The following is a 22,117-nucleotide window of genomic DNA, read 5'->3' on the forward strand; positions in this document are numbered from 1 at the left end:
CCAAGCGGGATCGAGCCAGATTTGACTCTTATTCCCTGATCTTGAGAGTTGACGATTTTGTTAGCTCTGATTTTTCCTCTCTCTCTGTTTTTATAAGTTTATAATACTTCAAAATGATATACCCCTTTTCCGTATTTTCTTTTTTCTGATACAGAGGTTATTGTCTAATGAAGAGGAGAAGAACAGAGCTATTATTCAAGAAGTTTGTTTTATGGTATCCTTTTTGGGTCAAAATTCAATATTTAGAATAAAGAAATGAACACCCTGAAGACGTAGAAAGTGTCTGGTCTTCACGATCCACATTAACCCTGGAGGTATTTCTAAAATATTTCTCCAGTGAAGAAACCCTGGGCTTAGTACAGACCAACAAGTTACAGGATAAAAGGTTTTCGGTCACATCTGTCCCATGAGTTCATTCAGCTCCCTTTTTGTCTATTCAAATGTTTAGCTAACATTTTTGTGTCATCCATAAAATTGAACTCTGGAAAATTGATGTACCTGTATGTCATAAAGAGTTGTGGGTATCAAACTCCCTTTTAAATAAATGATTGCACCTGCCATTTACTCCTTCCTTCAGTGACCAGTCATAGGCTAGAGGTCACTAATTGCCAAGCCGTAATTTGTGAAGTCAAAGGATGTTTCCACAGTACTAAAGTGAACAGCTGTAATGTGATGTGTGGAATGTGAGATAGTGGTTTGGTCTGTCGTAATTTCAGAGGGGAAGTTCAGAAAATGTGTCATTTCCCAGTTGGATAAAGACCTGTTTAAACTTTCTACTCCCTTTGAGTTGAACAACTCTTCTTTTCTTTCCCTGTTCTATGGATATCGGTCTCAAAGGCCTGAAGAGTTAAAGGTTTTATAAACTTGCACCCTGTCCAACATTAAACAGTGATAGATGGGTTTGGGATTATTTTTAAATACAACCCTTGGTTTTACTTTATTTGGGAAACACCTCAAAGCATTCATTTAATTGGAAAGTTTTTTGGTTAAACACGAGAGAGAACAAGAAATTAAAACAAGTGTTCATTGGGAAACTGGTTGAGTGATCATGCAAAACAGACTTAGACCTTTATCAAAGTCTCTCTCCTTTTGGTGTCAAATGATCAGTCTCTTATTTTCAGAAAAGCCTTTCTTTGTTGAAAAGGCAAAGGCTAATTTTACTCTGTCCTGATGTGAAGGGCATCTACTTATCCTCTTCTTAACAAGTAGGCAGACTAAAGGTGGAGGAGAGACAGGCTAGAAAAGATGGGTGAAACATGGCTTTTGTTGATGTTGCTGGAACACCAGATTGCAGGTTAGTTACGAGTGGATGCTTTGGCTGGCTAGGCAACCAAGACACCTGCTGCTTTGATCCTGGTTAGTTACAATCTGATCAGTGCTGCTATTTGGTTGGATCCTTATTCCTTAGAAAAAGCAGGCTTGGATGATTGCAATATAGTTGGCTTCAGGATTCTGTGAAAAGTCAGGAGTGAGATAGTCTAGGAAGAAAGAAACTGTGGGGCAGAAGATCACACAAGAACAGAAGGGAATAAAATACAGGATCTTACTTTACTTTGTGGTGCTGGTAATTCACTCTCCCCGCTGAGGGGCTGAGGACTGGCTGTCATGATGATGTGATGACTTTCAGCACTCACAGGTGAAAACCAAGTTCCTTAAACAAGAGCAAGGCCAGCGCCTGCTTTCCCTTCAGGAAGAAAGTCCCTTAGATGAGTTGCGGTGCTGGCAGGTTGGAGTATGCAAGGTGGGACAAGAAATAAGAGAGCTGAACTGAACTGAACTGATCTTTCCCCTACCTTGCACATGTCTCTTTTTAAGAAACCCCAGAAGGGGAAAAAGTGGGCAGCATAGTTCATCCCCCTCATTATTTTGTCCACTGATTAGGCCTAATATCTGGCACACCAGTTTTGATCTGTTATCTTCTGGTGGTTCTTTTTTTTTTCACCAGCATAATTTCAACAGGCCTTGGATTTATAGAATATCAGAGTTGGAAGGGGCCTCAGGAGGTCATCTAGTCCACCTCCCTGCTCAGAGCAGGACCAATCACCAGACAGATTTTTGCCCCAGATCCCTAAATGGCTCCCTCAAGGATTGACCTCACACCCTGAGTTTAGCAGGCCAGTGCTCAAAGCACTGAGCTATCCCTCTCTCCGTTATATCAGCATGGCCTGACCAGGGATCTCAAACTCGAATCACCACGAGGGCCACATGAGGACGAGTACGTTGGCTCAAGGGTCGCATCACTGACACCTTTTGATATACAGATACAAAAGCCCCTCCCAGCTCCATCCCTTCCCTGAGGCCTGGCCCCACCTCTTCCCACCCCTTCCTCTCCCCCATTCCAACCCTTTTCCCAAAATCCCTGCCCCTATTCCAACCCCTTCCCCAATCCCTGCGCCTGCTCCGCCTCCTCCCCTGAGCGCGTGGCTCCCCACTCCTCCCTCCTGGAAAGCACTAAGCACTGCCAAACAGCTGTTTGGTGCCGGGAAACACCTGGAGGTAGGCAGAGGAGTAGGGATGCAGTGCGCTGGAGGGAGGAGAAGCGGGGTGGGTGAGGGAGAGCTTGATGGTTGCAGGAAATAACTCTGGGGGGTGGCCACGGGGAGCTTGGTGGACCCCAGGAAATAACCCCACGGGCTGTGTGTTTGAGACCCCTGGTTTAGATTCATCCAGTTTCTTTGTCTGATTCTCATGCATTTGTTACAACATTCAACTTTGTAAGCAACTTTGACCAACTTTTCATGCTTATTGTAACATCTTATGAACTTTTACATACTTGTTACATTTGAGTTCACAAGAGGGGCACGCTTTGTAGGCCTTAGAGTCACAACACTACTCACAACCCTTGGCCAATACTCTTTTTTAAGCAGCTTGGTTTCATGCATTCATGGCTCAGTACACCTGTGGACCCCAGTTTTAGACCAGGGTCCCACTGTTCTAGTTTCTGTATAAACACGTAACCAGATACATTGTAAGCTCCTCAGCCAGTGACTACGGTCACTTCGCTTTACTTCTCTCTTCCTCCCTCCACTAGGATTAGGAGCCTTGAGCCTCTTTTTAATTGAAAGTGAAATTTTAAAAAGCATTTTATAGTATGAAGTTTTTGATTTTCCTTTTTTATAATCTTACTTATAATGAAGCTTCCTGGCTCTGATTTTTTGAGAGACTTTTTCTACTTAGTTGAAGGAAAACCATAACAGAAAGGGCACCCCAGGCTAATGTGTAGACCTGTGTGGAGGGCACAGTGGTCTGCCTTGGTCACACAGCCAGAATGTCAGCAGAGATCCGTAGTTAAATCTAGTTGCTGGAGAAGTCTTTTACAAATACCCGTACACAGAGCCAGTCCACTGGCTCCCTTGACACCTTTGAGGAGCAGTGGGAGCTGTCCAGGGTTTCTCTGCTCGGTGTCCTCATCAGGCTCCCTTCTTTTGAGCCTCTGACCGCATTCCTGTCCCTGTTCTTTTATTAGCTGTCCCCTGAACTCAGCTGGGTTTTCAGGTCCTGTAGATCCTTCCCTTATGCTGGTGGGGGTGGGGAAGGGAATCCTTTAGCGGTGGGTGGGCTTTCGCCTGCCCACTTCCCAGAACCCATTAGGTACACGGAGTCAGTAACAGAATGGCCCATATCTTCTAACTCTCAGTTCTGAGTCTTTGACACAGAGCCTTCCCCCAGACCAAAAAAGGGAAAAGCTCCTCCTAAATTTGCTTCCCTCCCACCCCACCCCGAAGCTGCTTTGGTTTGTTTATGTGTTATCATGTTAGTTCAAAAATTAGGGCCTCACCCTGCAAATGCTTATTACAGGGTGTGGTCTTCACTTCCAAGGTAGTCCCAGTAAAAGCACTTTGACATCTTATCATAGTAAACTCTCTATTCAGCAGTGTTTGCAAGATCTGGCCCAAATTGAATGCTGCTTGGGGCAGGGACCATCATTTGATATCTTCTGTTAGCACAGGTTGGGCATTGTGTGACTAATAAATTATTGTTACAAGTCATGTTTTTTACATTTTTTTTAACCTTACAGATTGAAGTGTTTTCTCCTAGCAGCCATTATAGCCTTTTAACAGAACATCTGAATACAGGACAGACCAGGACAATCTGTTAAAACACATATTGGTTACCAATAGGCAGTCATGAAAATACATAGTTAAGGCTCCGTCTTTCAAGACTTATGGGCACACAGAGGGTACATGTGCACTGATAACTTGTTGCATTGCACTCATTGTCAAGAAAGACCGAGCTGTATCTAGATCAGAATCTGCATCTTTCAGAGCCTTATTAACAGGTATTGAGTTTTTCACTCTTGGTGACTTTGCCTTTAGTTCTCATTCTGTTCAAATGAGACACTGGTTAGGTTCTTCTGTTATGTATGTTAAACACATCCAGTTAGACGTGTATGTGAGCTGGTTGTGCTCTAAGTATGTCAGAGATTTTCTTCATACTAAAGTTTTTCCTTGAACAAATCTCCAGAAAAAGCTTTCAGGTCATCCTAATATTGTCCAGTTCTGTTCTGCTGCATCAATAGGAAAAGAAGAATCTGACACTGGGCAGGGCGAGTTTCTTCTGCTCACCGAGCTTTGTAAAGGTAAAACCTATTTTTGTTCATGCATGGTGTGGCTTGTTTTAGGAACGGAGTGAATTCTTCCAAATAAATATATAGATCTTGAACTGGAAAAGTGCAGTTTTCCTACATGGAGAACAGCTAAAACTTATCTAGCAAGACAGCAATTTATCTGCTATTAACGGACTTGTTTTTCATATTCATGGGCCATTCTGAAAAGGAGCAAGGTGATCAGTGTTTACTGTCCCCTTCATAATCTATAGTACTTCTAACTCCTCTCCTTTCAAGGTTAAACGGGTCAATGTTTGCAATCTCTAATTGTCCGTAAATCCCACCACACCTTTAACTACCATGGGTTAGACGAATTACTTGAAGCATTCAGACTTCCATTAGTTGCTTGTTTAGGAGCAGTACTTCCTGGCTAAGGGTGGTGGTCAGTTTTTCTCAGCTGGAAGGGTGGTTTCTGACTCATGCCCTGGCAGGAGTAGAGAGGAGGTAAAAGAGCATACTGCATCTGTGAGGAAGTGTGTCAGCTGATATAGTAAAAGGCCCATTTAAAATGATTCATGGCTAGTTTAGTCATTGATTGTTTGTTGTAAACCCTACGCTGTTCCCTGGTAGCTTATATTGGGCAATAAAATGTCTAGTGGGTGTTGCTGGCATAGTCTGATGAAATGAAGGGGCAGTTTTTTCATCCTAATGGGATGGAAGCTACGAATGCTTTAAAACTATGGATCATTTGAAGTAAGAGTATTTCAATGTCCTTTTGTATGACATCATCATCTTCTTGGTGCTTAGTTCTTTGTCAAAAATCTTCCTGGATTTTCTTCATGGTCAAACATAGTCTTGATCAAATCTCTTGTCAAAGTCAGGGGATTAAATGCTTCTTGATCAGGGCAGGTGTGTGTCACGTTTAGACTTATCTAATATACTTAATGGCACGTTTCCAAAACTTGAAGCATTTGTATACTAATATGAATTGATTCTGTCTCCTGTAGGGCAACTGGTGGAATTCTTAAAGAAAGTTGAATCCAAAGGGCCCCTCTCATGTGATACAGTTTTGAAGATATTTTATCAGACCTGCAGAGCAGTGCAACATATGCATAAACAGAAACCACCTATTATTCATAGAGATTTAAAGGTACAGTATAGAATTTAAGTGCCTGCAACATTTGAATGAAGTGTGAAAGCAGACTTCCAGGGTGGACTACAAAGTTGATGTTGTAGAACTAATGAAACTGAGACACTGGAGTATGCAGCATTTCAAACGATGGCATGAGACCATATCCATCTTGTTGGGATTGTTGGCTGGGAATGAAGGACACCACTACATGGCCTAGTGTTTAGACCACATCCTTTATCTATATTTTTGGTGTTGGAAATACTTGTTGAATATCCTGTTAATTAAATTTCAGAGCTCAAACTGAAACCATGTAGTCTGTTACCCACTCTTACTTTAATCTGAACAATAGTTCCTATTTGCTGGTAAGTAAGCTCGTGACTGGAAGCCACACATATTTTGGTGGTAAGAATTTTTTTAATTGCAGAAACATAAAGCTGTGAAAGGAAGCAGAGCATAATGTCAGTGTGCTACTGAAATGCTGTTTCTCTTTTGAACCTAGTGACCAGCTGCAGCGTGTGTGGGGGATTGAGATGGCTGGAGTTTCAAAAGGCACTAAAATCTACTTTTTGTTCTAGTGCCTGGTTTTGGAGCTGTCATAAACAGATAGCTAAGGGTTAATGTCTCTTTCACCTGAAGCACCTGACCAGAGGACCAATCAGGAAACCGGATTTTTTCAACTTTGGGTGGAGGGATTTGAGTGTCTAAGGTCTTTGTTTTCTGGCTGCCTGCTTGCTCTGAGCTTTGGAGAAGTAGTTCTACTTTCTAGTCTTCTGTTTCTAAGTGTAAGGACAAAGAGATCAGATAGTAAGTTCTATGGTTTCTTTTCTTTGGTATTTGCATGAATATAAGTGCTGGAGTGCTTTGATTTGTATTCTTTTTGAATAAGGCTGTTTATTCAATATTCTTTTAAGCAATTGACCCTGTGTTGTATCATCTAATACAGAGAGAACATTTGTACTTATTTTTCTTTCTTTTTATATAAAGCTTTCTTTTAAGACCTGCTGGAGTTTTTCTTTACTTCAGGGAAATTGAGTCTGTACTCACCAGGGAATTGGTGGGAGGAAGGAATCGGGGAAATCTGTGTGTTGGATTGCTAGCCTGATTTTTGCATTCCCTCTGGGGGGAATAGGAAAGTACTTTTGTTTCCAGGATTGGGAACCGAGAGGGAGATTCACTCTGTTTGGGTTCACAGAGCTTGTGTCTGTGTATCTCTCCAGGAGCACCTGGAGGGGGGAAGGGAAAAAGGATTATTTCCCTTTGTTGTGAGACTCAAGGGATTTGGGTCTTGGGGTCCCCAGGGAAGGTTTTTCAGGGAGACCAGAGTGCCCCAAAACACTCTAATTTTTTGGGTGGTGGCAGCAAGTACCAGGTCCAAGCTGGTAACTAAGCTTGGAGGTTTTCATGCTAACCCCCATATCTTGGACGCTAAGGTCCAAATCTGGGACTAAGGTTATTATAGGAGCACATTGACTTTTGAACTAACGTTAATCAAGGGGACCACTTATTTCCTGATTGGTTATTTTAAGACCTTTCATCCTTTGTCAGTCCTTTACAAATGGTATGGAAGGCCTTGAGCTCTGAGGTAAAATTTTGGCCAGTGCCATCCGGTTGGGAGGAACATGCAGTTGCCAAGGGTTAGCATTTTTTAAAACTTGAAATTTTTCCTGAGACACTAGTTCAAGGGCAGGGACTGATGTTTTACTCTGTTCTACTTGAACAGTGGAGGCCCTTATTCTGTTCAGGGTGCTGCTATAACAGACTGTTTTACAGAGTTAAATAAAAATTACGTTATTGATTTCTTCTGTTACTATTTCAGGGCCTATTAAGAAAACTTGTCCCTGGCAGAGACTCAAAATGATGGGGAGGGGGCAGGGGGAGGCGCAAAGCTGGTTTCATACTACAGTAGTTGCACAGGGAGAGGGCTTTTACAGGAAAATTCAGAGCAAGATCTTCATCTTTGTGCTGTAACAGATGGGGGCCGCACTAAAATGATCCAGGGCGGTGTGTTTGCTCTGCCATTCCCTGAAAACTGAGTTTAGGGAGACAGAGGAGAAAACTTATGTCAAACAGTCTCTGTGCATTTTTAAACTAAAATGTTTTTGCTTTAATAAGTGTTTACAAATGTAAATATCTTATCTTTATTTGGCCTTAAAGTGAATGATTCTGGTATTGGGTGTGTGGGAAAACGAGTGATTGAGCTCAGTATCATCAAAGATTTTGTAATATTTGAAATTCTTTTGCTTAAAGATATGAGGATCTCTGAAATTCTCTGATATAATTCAGCTTCAAATGGGTTGAGATTCATGCAGTGACCGCCACTGCAGACTTTCCATTACTTCATTCCTTTGTTTGTTGGTGTGGCACACACTCCTTCATTTTGCTTTCCCCGAATCCTTTTGACAATGGCTAATGGTAATATGATTTACATGCACACAACATTGTAGGAACTGGTGCCACTTGTTTAAATTCCACATTAATTATGGAGTATTTTGAAAATTGTCACATGGCTCTCATACTCAAAACTATCTGAAATTTGTCCCCTTGAGTAGTTGCCATGTGGAACAAAACAAGTCATTTTGTAGCATAGGGGAGGCATTTTCTTCAAAATTAAATTTGGATTTTTAAAGGTCCCTGTAGGTTGGTTTTAGAAGTCACAGGTAGAGACACCCTTAAAATATGAACACTCTACTGACATTCTTAGGAAGGTAGTGACCACTGTTTGTAAAAGCTGGGACCAAGTAAGCATGCACATTTTACTCTGTCTTCCCCCGGGGTGCCTATGATATTAATGTGTGCTGATTGTATTTGGTTGTTGCTCTGCCCACTATGCCAGACCTGGTGCATACAGGAGAGCACTAAAGAGTGTACTTACAGAATAGGAAGCACTAAATGGAAGTCAGTTATCAGGGTGGGTCAAGGGAATGCAGCCTCAAGATACAATGATAAAGATACAGCGCGCAAGATACAGTGATAAAGATATTCCATGCTCTGAGGCTATCGCAATCTAAGGCCAACAGAGAAGATAAGAGACCTATTGAAAACAGTTAAATGTTTGGAATAAACATTTAATTTATATTTTCCTTTTTGGTCCTCACAATCAGCACAGAATTCTCCTGGAGAGAATTCTGCTGCCTCTCTCCTCCTTCCTCCCCCCCCCCCCCCATAGCTATTTACTGGTGCTCCTGATAAGGTTTTAAACTACTCATTAATCTTGCAGGGCAATTTGTGATAGATGCCTTGCATGTCTTTTCAAGCTTAAAGCACTGGAAAATGTCATGCAAAACCAACATATGGAGGGACATGAATTAAATAAAATACTAGGTCCTTTGAATTGAATTTGTTAGAAATAAAGATGTGCTATTCCACAAAACAGATCATGTCATTCAGGGCAAGCTGTCCGGTGGCTAGACTAAGGGGGAGAGCTGGGCTTAGTACCTGTTTTGCCTACTGCTTGGACCTTAAGCCTGTCACTTACTCTAATAGAGTCTTAAGTGTTCATTCTAACTGGGATACCATGTGCAGTAAAATACTAAGTATTGATTCATTTTATTTAATAAATATCTGTACACTTCCTGGGCATGATTTAAGTGTGCATGAGCTACAGCCGCCTTAAATGTTTGTAACTTTTTCAACTTGTTAACCTACCTGCAGGTGGAGAACATGCTGATTAGTAACCAAGGGACAATTAAGCTGTGTGACTTTGGCAGTGCTACAACTGTAGCACATTATCCTGATTACAGCTGGTCTGCGCAAAAGAGAGCAATAGTTGAAGAGGAGGTGAGAAACTTGCCATGTAGTTAATTATAAGATATTAAATTCATTCTATTAGTGCTGCTCTGTTAGCCTTAAACCCCATCCCCTCCCTCATTTATGACTGTTCTAAGACAATTGAAGCCCATTCAGTTGTGAAGTGGATTACAAGGCCTTATTTTTCAAGTCAGCTGTTGCTATCTTGTTCAAATACTGTCTGCCATTACAACAAAACAGCTTGTGTTTTTAAAGTACGCTCCTGAGCACCCACCCTAATCGATGCCCATGGAGTGCCTGCTACTCTCTGCTGTGGAGAAATAAAATATAAACGCACATTGAGACTTGACACAATTGATGTGTAGCTTTTCATGACCTTTTTAATAAAAAGGGAGAGGAGTAAAGAATCGACTGCTATTTTCTGTTAGTACGTGAATTTTTACCATCTGCAGAAAAGTAAAAATTCAGTTGTACCCCAGTGACTCTGATCAAACCAAACAAGGCTTCTAAAACTGAATTGAGTGGCGTGTGATGAAGCAGTACGTCTGTTTGATGGATCTTGGACTAGACAGTGTTGCTGTACTCAGTGTTGGCATGTTCCCCCTTTCTTTCAAAATGCAATTTGTCCATAGATCTGGCTAAGTACAAGTAATGCTGACAAATCCTAATGTAGCGGTAAAGATGGATTTACTGTAAGTGACTTCTCAAACCCTTCTAAATCTATGGAGAAGGTCAATAATCAGATTCAAACAAAATCCATGAACTGTGTGTGAGAGTCTGCACGCTCATTGACAGCATCAACTTCTTTTTTTGGGAAGTCCTGAGTACCAGAAGAATGCCTGCTTGCTTCTGGTCCCGTTCTTCTTTTTGGAACCTGAACTCATGGAGAATTGTCTGCTGGCTCTCTGGGAAGGGAAGAGAAGATGGTGCCATGCAGTTGGCCAACTTCTCACATGGGGTGGAGGAAAAAAAGCACAAAGTAGGGTCCTTCCTCCAGATGCATCCTAAGGGCATGATACAACTCGGGGGTCGGCAACCTTTCAGAAGTGGTGTGCCGGGTCTTCATTTATTCACTCTAATTTAAAGTTTTGTGTGCCAGTAATACATTTTAATGTTTTTAGAAGGTCTCTTTTTCTAAGTCTATAATATATAACTAAACTATTGTTGTATGTAAAGTAAATTAAGGTTTTTTAAATGTTTAGGAAGCTTCATGTAAAATTAAATTAAAATGCAGAGCCCCCCGACCGGTGGCCAGGACCCAGTCTGAGCACGACTGAAAATCAACTTGCACACCGTCTTTGGTTGCCTTCCCCTGATATAACTGTTTGTTGTTTCTCAGTGTCGCTCTCCACTGTTGAGAGCAGGTAGTCCGGTTTTGCTTGCTGTGTGGCTTGAAGGGACTACCGCAGCAGGTACTTCTTAATTACAGTTAAAATGTCATTCGTGTAGGTGTTACATAGAGGTACTTCCCTTGTAACTTTATTTTGAACCAAGGACTTGCACCTTGACTAATGTGCCCCAAACTAACTTTTGAAGTCGGAAGGCCCTTTCTACTTGCTTTTTAGCAGAACATTTTTGGAACGCTGTTCCCTGAGGCTGAGCATAAAGCATTGTTCAGGTCTCTGCTTCATGAACTTTTTAACTTTTGTTTCTGCAGATTACAAGAAACACAACACCAATGTATAGGACTCCAGAAATGATAGACTTGTATTCAAACTTTCCAATCGGTGAAAAACAGGATATATGGGTAGGAACTTCTGTTTCTCTTTGTATGTAATGATGCCTGTTAGATATCATAGTTATATAGTTCCTATATTTCTTCATATTTGTGATGGTTTTTAAACTAATTGCACATTCGCTGCTATTGGAATATAAGATGCAGTCTGAAATTGATTGCATTGCTTGATATTAAAACAAAACCTCATCCGTCTGTATCTGATACATTTCAGGGAAAATAAGCTTAATTGGTATGAATTTTAACTCTTAATTTGGGCTGACCTGAGGCATAGACCTCAGGGACTTTGTCCGAGCTCCTTCAATGCCTTGAGTGAAGTATCTGTGTTGCAACAACTTTGCTGCTTCTCTCGAGGTCAGGACAGGGCTCTCTTGGAGTCCATGATCATTACTATGTGATTAGACAGAGGTTGCCAAGGCACACAACTCTGATTTTGGTCATTCACAAATCCTAGTCTCAAGGTAGTACAGAGTATGAAATGCAGGAACAACCTAAACATTAGTACTTCTTAACTCTTGTTTGTGTGGAAATCACGTATATTTCTCTTGCAACTAAGTGGGATGGCAAAAGGCAGTGGGAAATGAGTAACCTTCACTGAAAGGATTGCAATTGCATTTGAAGAGAAGTATTTAAACTCCCAGTGCATCTTCAGTTAACAGTGTCAGTGATGAGTCCTTTTGCATTCTTTTTGGTGATGTTACCTGTTATTTTTCTGAATGCACATACTTAACTTCTAAAAATTGTATCAGGGTTGGTAAACAAGTCTGACATTTTAAATGTGTGTTAATATCAAATGTGGAATAGACACTTGAACATCAAAATTTGTGATGGCTGTTCAGGGCTATTGGAATCTCAACTACTGTCTAAACCTTTGAAACAATACATTTTAAAAAGGAATTTGAGCTTCTTGTGTTCTGCCTCTGTAGTTGTCAATCTTTATATTGAATTTTTGGAGTGAAGGGTGTAAGAGTAAACTCAGGGTAATATAGTTCTTAAACACCTTACTCAGATATCGAATTAAATCCGTACAAGTTGGACCACAGTTGCATCCACTTACCTAAAACAGGAAAGGTAGCGCTCCATTTATTCAAAGGACTTGGACAATTGAATTCTTTGGGTTAGGATAACCCAGGTATTTACTGTCGTGGCTGATTCCTCCTGTTTAACAGTATGTCTGCTGTTGTCACATATCTGTCTGTTCTTTAAAAGGGCCGTGTTCAATCCAGTGGGGCTCATGAAGAGCCTGCCATTCTGCTAAGCTGTCTTGTCTCCTGTCTGATGGTCTGTCATCAGGGAAATCAGTTTCATATGCACCACAGCACAACTGCAAGGGGCATAAGTGGTTTTAGTTTGTGATTCGGGTGAATGGTTGTTCTTTACTTTCCCCCAGGGAGTTCCGTATCCTCCACTGCTCTATTCTAGGTGTTTGTCACCATACCGTCTAGATGAATTTGTAGTGCTGCTGCTCAGGCCATAAAAAATCTAAACTTCAAAAATGTAACTCCTGTTAACCACAAAGCTTCCTGAAATGCTTTTGCAGATCAGAAATACATTATTACTCCTGTTATTCCATTGAGCAGTTACCAGGTTGTCAAATGTAGTCAGCGTTCTCCTGGCTTCTGATTTATTTTATTCATTTTCCTCTGGCTCTTTTTCCAAAGTCTAGGCACCTTCTAAAATTTAAAGCACACAATTAAAAAACCCTCAGTACAGTTTTTATACCTTCCAAGTAAAAGCCTTGCTCACACCAAACATCTTACCTCACCGTATCATCATGCAAAGGCCCTTCTCCAGTCGCATCCTTCTTTTGTGTCCAGAACCTTTACCTGTCAACCCCAATTTCCCTAAATTCCTCTAAGGGGGAAAATGGGCTTTAGAGCATGTTTGGATGGTTAACAAATCTGGCTGAAAGAAGGGAGTGAGTTGCAGAGCCAAGAGAACCCCATCGCTGCCAGTGTCCTGCCAGCAGCTCCTCCAGCTGTTCTGAGAGTCCTCTAGCTCAATTCTTTTTATCTGATCTCAGCTTAGTGTGTCTGGAATGGGAGACGGGGTCTCCCAGCTAACCAGATCCCAAACCATATAGGGTGGCCTGTTTAAAACAAGCATGTTGAAATCCACCTAGAAACTTGTGGGAATCTTGGTGCTGTGTGTCCTGTATGATGTGCTATTTATGAAATGGGTGGTGCTGTTGTGCACGATCTTCAGCATCCCACACAGGTGAAGCACCACACTTTGGAATTCCATATGCTGCAATTGATCAGATTCCATCTGAGCTGGCGTCTGCTCATGGTCAGGTCATGTTCTCTGCACTTCACAAATCACCATGATTTAACTGACCTGTGGATGGAAGAAGCTGGAAGATACTGTTTTAAAGATTTTGTACCTAAAATAAAGGTTTTATTATAAGTAATACTATATTTTAGTAGAAATAATGGTGTCTTCTACCAATTTTAATGGGCATCTCTTGAATTGAAGTTCCTTTTTTTTTTGCTTCTATCTTCAGGCTGAGCTTAAGGAAAAATATTTTTGTCCCATCAAATAGCAGGTCCTACTGTGACTTGGCTTCCAAAAAAATACGCTGTCGTGTCAGGTAGTTATTGGATTTCTTCCATTATCTCTAGTGCTTTCTCTTTGAAAATCGTCACGTGGCTTTTTTGTAGGTTGAGTCTTTGGTGTTTAGTGTCAGCAAATTCAGTGGGCTTGAGAGTGCATTCCTCCACCACCATGAGAGTGCACACATTCTTGGTTCTTATTTGATTTTCAAGATGCTCACTAATGTTGTGATTGCACGGTTTTTTGTGGCTTATGTTTTCCAGTTCTACATTCTTTCTAAGTCACTGGTCCCCAACCTTTTCATCTGGCGGGTGCCAGACGAAGGACCACTGTGGTGGCGGAGCACCCACCGAAATGCCGCTGAATTTCGGCGGCAACGCCTCTCGATGATGCCACTTGCCGTCGACAAGTGATGTCATAGAGAGGCGTCCCCGCTGAAATTCGAGGGCAATGCCTCTTGATGACGTCACTTGTTAGCGGCAAGCAGTGTCATCGAGAGGCGTCCCCGCTGAAATTCAGTGGCATTTCGGTGGGTGCTCTCCCAGGGGCCAGGACACGGGCGCATTAAGATGCCCCCGCGGGTGCCATGGTGCCCGCGGGCACCGCGTTGGGGACCACTGATCTAAGTTGTCTGTAGCCACTAGCATATATAACAGTGGACCAGGACTCAGGAGACACAGACTGTGTTTCCAGCTCTGCCACTGACCTTGGAAAGTCACTTTGCCTTTCTGTGCCTTAGTTTCCCCATCTGCAAAATGGAGATAATGATACTGAACTCTTTTATCAAGTGCTTTGAAATCTACTGGTGACAAGCTCTGTGTAAGAGTTAGAGATTATTTTTGTCAAGGCTGTTTTCTTTGCTCCTTATTTTATCCAACTTATTAATTTTGGCTGATGCAGTTTCACTTAGTTCTTTAATGTGGCTTTATATCACTTATTTTACGGTAATTACTCTGAATCTTTATTGAAACACATTTGGCTGATGTCTGGTGAGTCTCTAGCATAAGATGTTGATAGCACTAGAACTTCAAAAAGCAGAAACTTGTTTCGATTTTTGGCTTTTTCCTGTATCACAGCTCTTTGCAGTTGAGCTAATCAGATTTCTTTCTCTGCACATCTTTTACTGAATGCATTTTGCTCTGTTAAACGTTAACTCCTTCTTACCTTTAGTTGTTAATGTGAGAACATTTCCTGACTCTTCACAGGTGTTTGTACAAAAATAAACCGTTTAGAAAATTAAACTGTAGTCAGCCAAGGCTGGATATTCTTCATCCAAGAATTCAGAAACAAAAACAGGCTAACTGAGCTGCAAACACAAAAGTGCAACTTCATAGTTACCCTCCAGACGTCTAGTATTTAATCTTTATTACAATAGGGACTCAGTGTCCAACAGATAACCCATTGGGCTGGGTACAAACACAGTGAGAGTCTCTGCATACAGCCTGAATAGTCAAGACAGACAGAACATGAGGGTAACCAGAGGCATAGAGAAATGAAGTCAATTGGCCCAAGTTATGGCATCACATTGTATCCATAGGGAACTGAGGGTGATTCTGCGAATTACACCAGGCATTTCTTCAGTACCAGACAAAGTAACAGAGAGAACTACAAAGAACTAAGTAATGTAACATCATATTAAGCATGTTCTTGATGATGGTGAATTGTACCATTTTTAGCTTGTGAGAATTCTCAGTTAAAAGTGATTGGATATAATGTAGATGGACAAAGGACTTTTTTATAAAGGAAGAGGCTATTAAGGGAACTTGGAAACCACAGGGTGGTGAAGTGTTGCATCTTGAGTTTTAAAAACTGGTTAAGAGAGCAAGCAAGTGTAGGAATGAAAAACTATATTTTCTTTGTGGAAAGATGATTTATATCTTAAGATTTTAGGAGACCTTTAGTGAAACTGTTTGGTTAATATATTGGGCAAAATTTACTATCCTCACAATTCAGAGACTAGTGAAAATTGTGAAGGCACACAGAACTTCACTGGTGTAACACAAGTAGGTGTGCTAAGTAGGTGGCCATCAAAGTGACAGATAGCTATCAAAGTAAATATCTGTAAGTGAAAGCACTTTGGAAGGAATAACTTAAATAAACCATATACATTTATGGGTTCTGAATGACAGAGACCTTACAAAGTACACTGAGGTGTCATTATGGACGGGTGAAGGAAGGCAGCCTGCTCAATGCACAGCACCCATCAGAATAACTAACAAGATATTAGACTGCATGTTAAAGAGAATAATGAATACCATTACATAGGTGTTCTACAAATCAGTGATACACGTTGGCTTTGAATGCTACAATTTGATCATCGCTTGAAAAGGAAGTAGCTGAAACTGTCCAAAGAATGGCAGCAAAAATAATCAGGAGACTGAAGTTTCCGTATAGAGAATAAAATAACACTGGAACTTAATCTGGGAGAACAAAATGGGATCTGATTACGGTGCTCATATAAAATAATGGCCAGTTGAGTGATACTTTTCACCCTTTCCAGAAAAAGATGACACTAGAGCTTAAACAGCACTAAAATTATACAGAATATAAAGTGGTAACTTGTAACTTGTTGGCATAAGATAGGATTGAGATGGAAGGAGCTAAGTCGCTATTTTAGCCACTTTCTTCAGGTGCTTGACTTACTTCTATTGGTGCAAGTAGCCACCATGGCTTGGTATGTGAGATGATTGCTAGCAGAGTTAAGGAAAAAATTACCTCCAGGGGGATTTTGCACAATTTTCTAGAAGCATTCTGAAAATCTTGCTGTCCTCATTGTCACAGGGCACACTTTTTCTAAGACCTCTTACTACAGTAGATGGACCATAGGAACACCACTTCTGTTAGTTTTTTTGTACGTAATGTTAATCGAGGTATCCAAATTTACCAGAAAACATTAAGTAAAACGTTCTCCTTGACTCATCCCATTATTCTTGGATTCTTGCAACAGTAGAACTCAATCCTGACTTTAGGCACATGTGCTATTTCTCAGGGCAAATTGTGTGGTATCTATTTTCAGTTATGGAACTGAGTCCCCCAAACTCATTGGCCTCAGTAGATGGTTGTTTTATTGAGGTTTCAATTCTCTCTTCTGGAATCATTTGTAAAAAATTTAAAGAATTAAATGAGGCTTTGGATGGAATGCTGTTTGAATAGTGATTTGCGCTTTGACAACCTACCCAGTTATGTACTTAGTAACAGAATGAATTTGAATTAGGAGTACAAAGAGAGGACCAAATCCTTAAAGTAGGAGTGACCTACACAGAAACTATGAATATACAATTTGGCCCATAAAAATAGAACTTCTCTGTCTTTGGAGCACCTACTTTAAAAACCATTGTGCTACACTTTGCTGCATATATAATAAAGGTGTTTATACCTATATACTATACTATAATATAAATCCTTCAACCTGGAGAGAATTAAAAAAAAAAATAAAAAAATCTGAGACTGAGGAAACTAGCAGACCTTTAATCATAATGGCAAAACTGTACCACAGTCTTCATGCTGCAAGAAACAGTCTTGTTGTTAATCTTTGATCCTAAAGAATGAAACTTTAAGGGTTTAGTTAGTTTAGAAAGGAGGAGGGTATGCAGCTGAAACACTGTTAATAGTGTTGGGTTCCATGACTAAGCAATTTGCATTTAATATAGCAAAGTTATTTTAGATTTGAGCTTGAGCAGAGTTGTTCCAGTTTCTAATCAATTTCATATCTAGAATTCAACTTCAAATGGTTTTCGAAATACTGACTTTTCTGTACTGTTTGCCTTTATTTCTGTGTAGGCCTTGGGCTGTATCCTTTATTTATTGTGCTTTAGGCAACATCCATTTGAAGATGGGGCTAAGCTTCGCATAGTCAATGGGAAATACTCTCTTCCTCAGAATGACACTCGATATACTGTGTTCCATGATCTCATTCGTAAGTTTAAAATCTTGTTCGTTTATTCTGATGCTTTTGTGGACCTTGCATATTTCATCATTTAAAAATGTTAGGTACAATGGGATTAATCAATCAGAATTTTCAGTCCCATTGAAGGTGGCATCATAAACCGTATGACAGTGATTAGTTTATTTTTAGCTATGTGACATCAGTATGATGAACTTTCAAACTTTCCTACATGCAGTTAAGAACTAGATTTTTGATTGTAAACCGTTTGGCTTTTTACTGTTTTTTTTTTTTTCAATACTTAATCTTAGAATTTTGACAAATTGGCTGGAAATATTTTGCATTTTGGTTCAGATTCTTTGAATTTGTTTTAAGAAACTTTGTTTTACTAAAGTTCAAAAGACACAGTTGAACTACTACAGTTGGTTGTTAAAATTCTGATGAAATGGGGTCTAAGTTGCCTTTAAACATTTCTTCAAGTTTAATGATCTTGTAGTATTTTCTTTAAAAGTGTCATCTTGATTCATCACTAAAATCCTTATTCTTAACACACACATGCTTGTTAAAGGCAAATGATACTTGGGTACAGGTTTACTGTTTCCCTGGTTTTTCTGCATGCTTTACTGTTGATAATCATGCTGCACTTGAATCCACTGAGTAAAGAACAGATTTATGCAATCAAAAAAGGACTGTTGTAATGTCTAAATTATCTTTTCTTAGGTTCCACTTTGAAGGTGAACCCAGAGGAGAGGTTGTCAATCACTGAACTTGTGAATCAGCTGCAGGAGATTGCGGCTGCCAGGAACGTGAATCCTAAATCTCCTATCACAGAGGTACGGGAGTGCTACAAAGAGTATAATCCTTCTTTTCCCCAAGTTCAATCAATAAGAACTTTGAAACAGCCATCAAAATGATTGCAGTGAGATTTTCAAATGAGTTTAAGGGAGTTAGGTGCGTAATTTCAATAGAAATTCAGTGGGTGCATAACTCACTTACAATGGCTTGAAAATCTCAGCCTCAAAGCTCTTTCTCATCTGAATATGTTAAAAGGAAACCAATGATGGTTCTTCCTGTTTATTGTCAGAGTCTTGGAAGCATCTTCATCTCAACAGCATTCCTTCTGGAGGTAGATCTTCAGTGTCACATGTCAGATGTGATTGAAATTGACCTGAGAAATGGTGGTTGTGACGGTGTGTGCGTAGGGGGAGGAGTTTAATATGCGACAATGAACTTAGGCCTACACAAATTCACAACAGCTTAATTAAACTGGTACAGTTAATGCAAATGCCTGTGTGGACTTTTATTTTGGTTTAAGGATTGCTTATTTGTTTCTTAAACCTGTTCCTAGTTGACTTGAGTGTCCTTTTGCACAGATTTAAGTAAATAGATTAAGTAAATCTTATCTTCAATTGAACTGCTGCAACTCTGCAAGCAGACTAGCCTTTCGAACTGTTGTGATTTTTGCTGCTGTCTGTAAAAGAAACAAAACCTTAAACTTTGCAGAACTGAAGTAAGAGTCCACACAGACAGTTGCATTAGTTTTACTGGTTTAACCAAGGGCAGGTCTACACTAGAAGTGCTACATTGGTACAGCTGCAATGCATGTGGTGAAGATGCTCTGTGCCAATGGGTGAGCTCTCCTGACAGCATAAATTACTCCACCTCTGCAATGTTGGTGGGAGAGCGTCTCCTGCTGACATAGCGCCAGTGTGGACAGTGCTTAGTTTCGCTGTAACTTGCATTGCTCACGGAGGTGTCTTTTTCACATCCCTGTGCGACATAAGTTGGATCGACTTAAACAGTAGTGTAGACCTACACTGTTCGTTCTATATGTATGAGATTCTGCAGTAGAGGCTGCTGTTGGTCCTTAACTCTTGGTTGGCAAGCCCTCTTCTGTCTCCCAACCTTCGGGATTAGCGTTCCCAAGAAAAATCTTTTTAACAGCTACAGTTACATTCCTGTTTGCAAGTTTACACTTGGTAGGTTATGAGTTGGATCCAAAATAATGTAGCAGCTGCATATGGGTTCAGATTTCTGGCCTTGGTAATAGTGTGTTTTTTGCTTCCCCTTCCTGCCAAGGAGACTGTGTGCAGCCCAGTCTACCTGTTTGCTTCCTCTGGTTTTTCCCTTCCTTCTTTGGGAAATGCTTGTTGTTTTCAATGGTTTTTTTTTTTTTTTTTTTCCCATCTTTAGTTTTTAAGCAGTCTCCCTTGGTGTCTTTGGCCATATTTGCATTCATGTGGTCCCCCTCTATTTCTGCCTAGGTGAATACGCTTGGCTGAGCCAATCTGGACATTAGGCATGTGTCCCCAGACATTGCAATCTAAGTGCCCTATTTCCTGGAGTTCAAATTATCCTTTATGCCAACACTGAAACTCACTAGTATAATGGCTGTCTAGGGTACGCTTCTGTCTGTGTGCCTCCTTGAGGTGCAGCGACCTAAATGAAACATATGATGTGGGCTACAGAAGCTTGTCTTGCTAGGTAAAGCTTGCTGCTTTTTTGTCTCCTACTTGGTGGTCACACTTTTTTCATGAGGAGTGTTTCCCGCTTTAGGGGAAGTGGGAGAGAAGGAGGCACTGGAAGTTTCTGCACACTTGTAAAGACTTCTTCTCTGGAAGTGGGAGTAGGATTCTACTCAAGTGACCCAATTCATGGCTGTCCCATGCGTTGTCTGTCCTTTGCTGTGGAGTAGCGATACTCAGACTGAGGCCCGGGAGCCGCAAATGGCTCCTTATTGTAACTCCCGTGGCTCTTTATAACATGTGATATTAAAACACTGAATGATTTAATTTATTAACCAGTCTAAGTTATTAACCAATCAAGATGCCTTTTCTATGTTATTAACCAATTGTAGAATACGTGGTCAGTTATTTTGCGATGAGATGTACATAAAAATAGTAATGAAACAATGAATTCACATTCCTGTGGCTCTTCTGGGGAATGTTGATCGTAATTTGGCTCCTGAACCACTGAGGTCTGAGTATCACTGCTCTGGAGTAAAGGTGCCATATCGCTCTCTTCTAAAGCTGGGCCATCTTTCTTAGCCTTTCGTTTTTCATCTGTGATGTAGAAGAAAGTTGAGTCCTTGTGGGTAAGTTTAGCTCTGATTTAGAAAAATTAGGGTTAGGTTTGCAAGGCAGCCACCTTACTGCTAACATGTTGAGTTCATGGTATCTGTATTTCAGCAGTTCAGTTGGGAGATTTTCCTGCCAAGATCCTGATACTCCTTCCATTCAACCTCGAGTTTTACTGTTGACTTTGAGCAGTAACAATGTACAGGGCTGCCAGAAAAACCTGGGCTGAGAGCCGACCTAAAGAATATTGACCTTGTTTGTCATGGTGCCTAATGCACTGAAACAAAACTAGTGACACTTTTTTGTCTTTCTGTAGTTTAAACAGCCATTCAGGGCTAAATAGTGAGGACCCAGCAACTTAAGTTTTATAACTGTCCTTTGCCAATATGGTGTTTGTATATAAACTTTAAAAAAATTTCTCCTGATGAATATGACTCTTTGCAGCTCCTGGAACAAAATGGAGGCTTTGGAAACAATGCTGTGCCTAGAATGTCTACAAGTTTGCTGCCACAGGGCTCCAAGCCTGCAGGACAGCTCAACAATATGTACAATGCAGGTATGTACAGTGATAGGCATCTCTGCACGTACCATCTGAATACAAACCTAGTTATGTTTATGGTATATGAAAACTTCTGGGTGGGCTTGAAATTTTAAATGAACTTATTTAGCAGAAATGTTCATTTCTCCTGAGCGATACTGCTATTAAGTATCTTGTTTTATGAAAACCACTTAGGTTAAGTAAATGATTATTGTTAAGCAACTGATGTAGTTCTTGTGAAGGACTTCACGTTTGTAGATTGATTCCACCTTCTTCAGAATAGACTTCATGTTTATACATACAAATGTAAAGATTTACTCCCTACATTCTTCTCACAAGAAGAGAGAGAAGACTCAGTTTGCTAAAGTGCAACAGCTGATACCAAATGGCATTGTTAACCTCTGAAATAAAACAATTAGATGAAACACCTAGATGAAAATGACTTATCTGTACAATGAAACAATCAGTTTATAAAAATAATAGCAGCTAAGGAAAAGGCAGCACTTAGAAGATTCATATAAAATTTGGAACATGCTATAAGAACATAAAAATAGATTGGTTAAGGATCAGAAATGTCATTTTTTCCAAAAAACAAACTCAAATAGAAACCTCCACTTTAGAAATATATTATGCTAAAAACAGATAATAGCCTACTTTGGTTGAACTTCAGTTCTTCAAAGTAATCTGTTAATTGGTCTTAGTCAAAACATCATTTTTTGTGTCCAATATGTATAATCTTGCTAATGGAAATAACAGTTTCTGTCCTGTATGATTTCACGGCTAAATATTAAACTGTTAACTTCATGTGCATAAACGCTTCTCGCAACTGGATATATTACACCTAAAATAAGACTGGAAATGTTAATAATTTTACTGCATGCAATTTCTTTCTCCTCCTTGATTTAA

The 22,117-nt window shown here is 40.3% G+C and overlaps 1 protein-coding gene across 2 annotated transcripts in view; it reads left to right on the top strand.

The window, feature by feature from the left end:
- GAK (cyclin G associated kinase) overlaps positions 1–22,117 on the top strand; it is a 106,114-nt gene that overhangs the window by 25,921 nt on the left and 58,076 nt on the right. For both annotated transcript variants that reach the window (XM_050944333.1, XM_050944332.1), the window contains exons 3-10: positions 155–214; positions 4,465–4,579; positions 5,554–5,696; positions 9,330–9,455; positions 11,083–11,172; positions 17,494–17,629; positions 18,317–18,429; positions 21,118–21,229. In XM_050944333.1, the coding sequence (XP_050800290.1) occupies positions 155–214; positions 4,465–4,579; positions 5,554–5,696; positions 9,330–9,455; positions 11,083–11,172; positions 17,494–17,629; positions 18,317–18,429; positions 21,118–21,229 (895 nt within the window). The remainder of the gene's footprint in view (positions 1–154; positions 215–4,464; positions 4,580–5,553; positions 5,697–9,329; positions 9,456–11,082; positions 11,173–17,493; positions 17,630–18,316; positions 18,430–21,117; positions 21,230–22,117) is intronic.

The sequence above is a fragment of the Gopherus flavomarginatus genome, chromosome 3 (assembly GCF_025201925.1).
Source record: "Gopherus flavomarginatus isolate rGopFla2 chromosome 3, rGopFla2.mat.asm, whole genome shotgun sequence".
NCBI lineage: Eukaryota > Metazoa > Chordata > Testudines > Testudinidae > Gopherus > Gopherus flavomarginatus.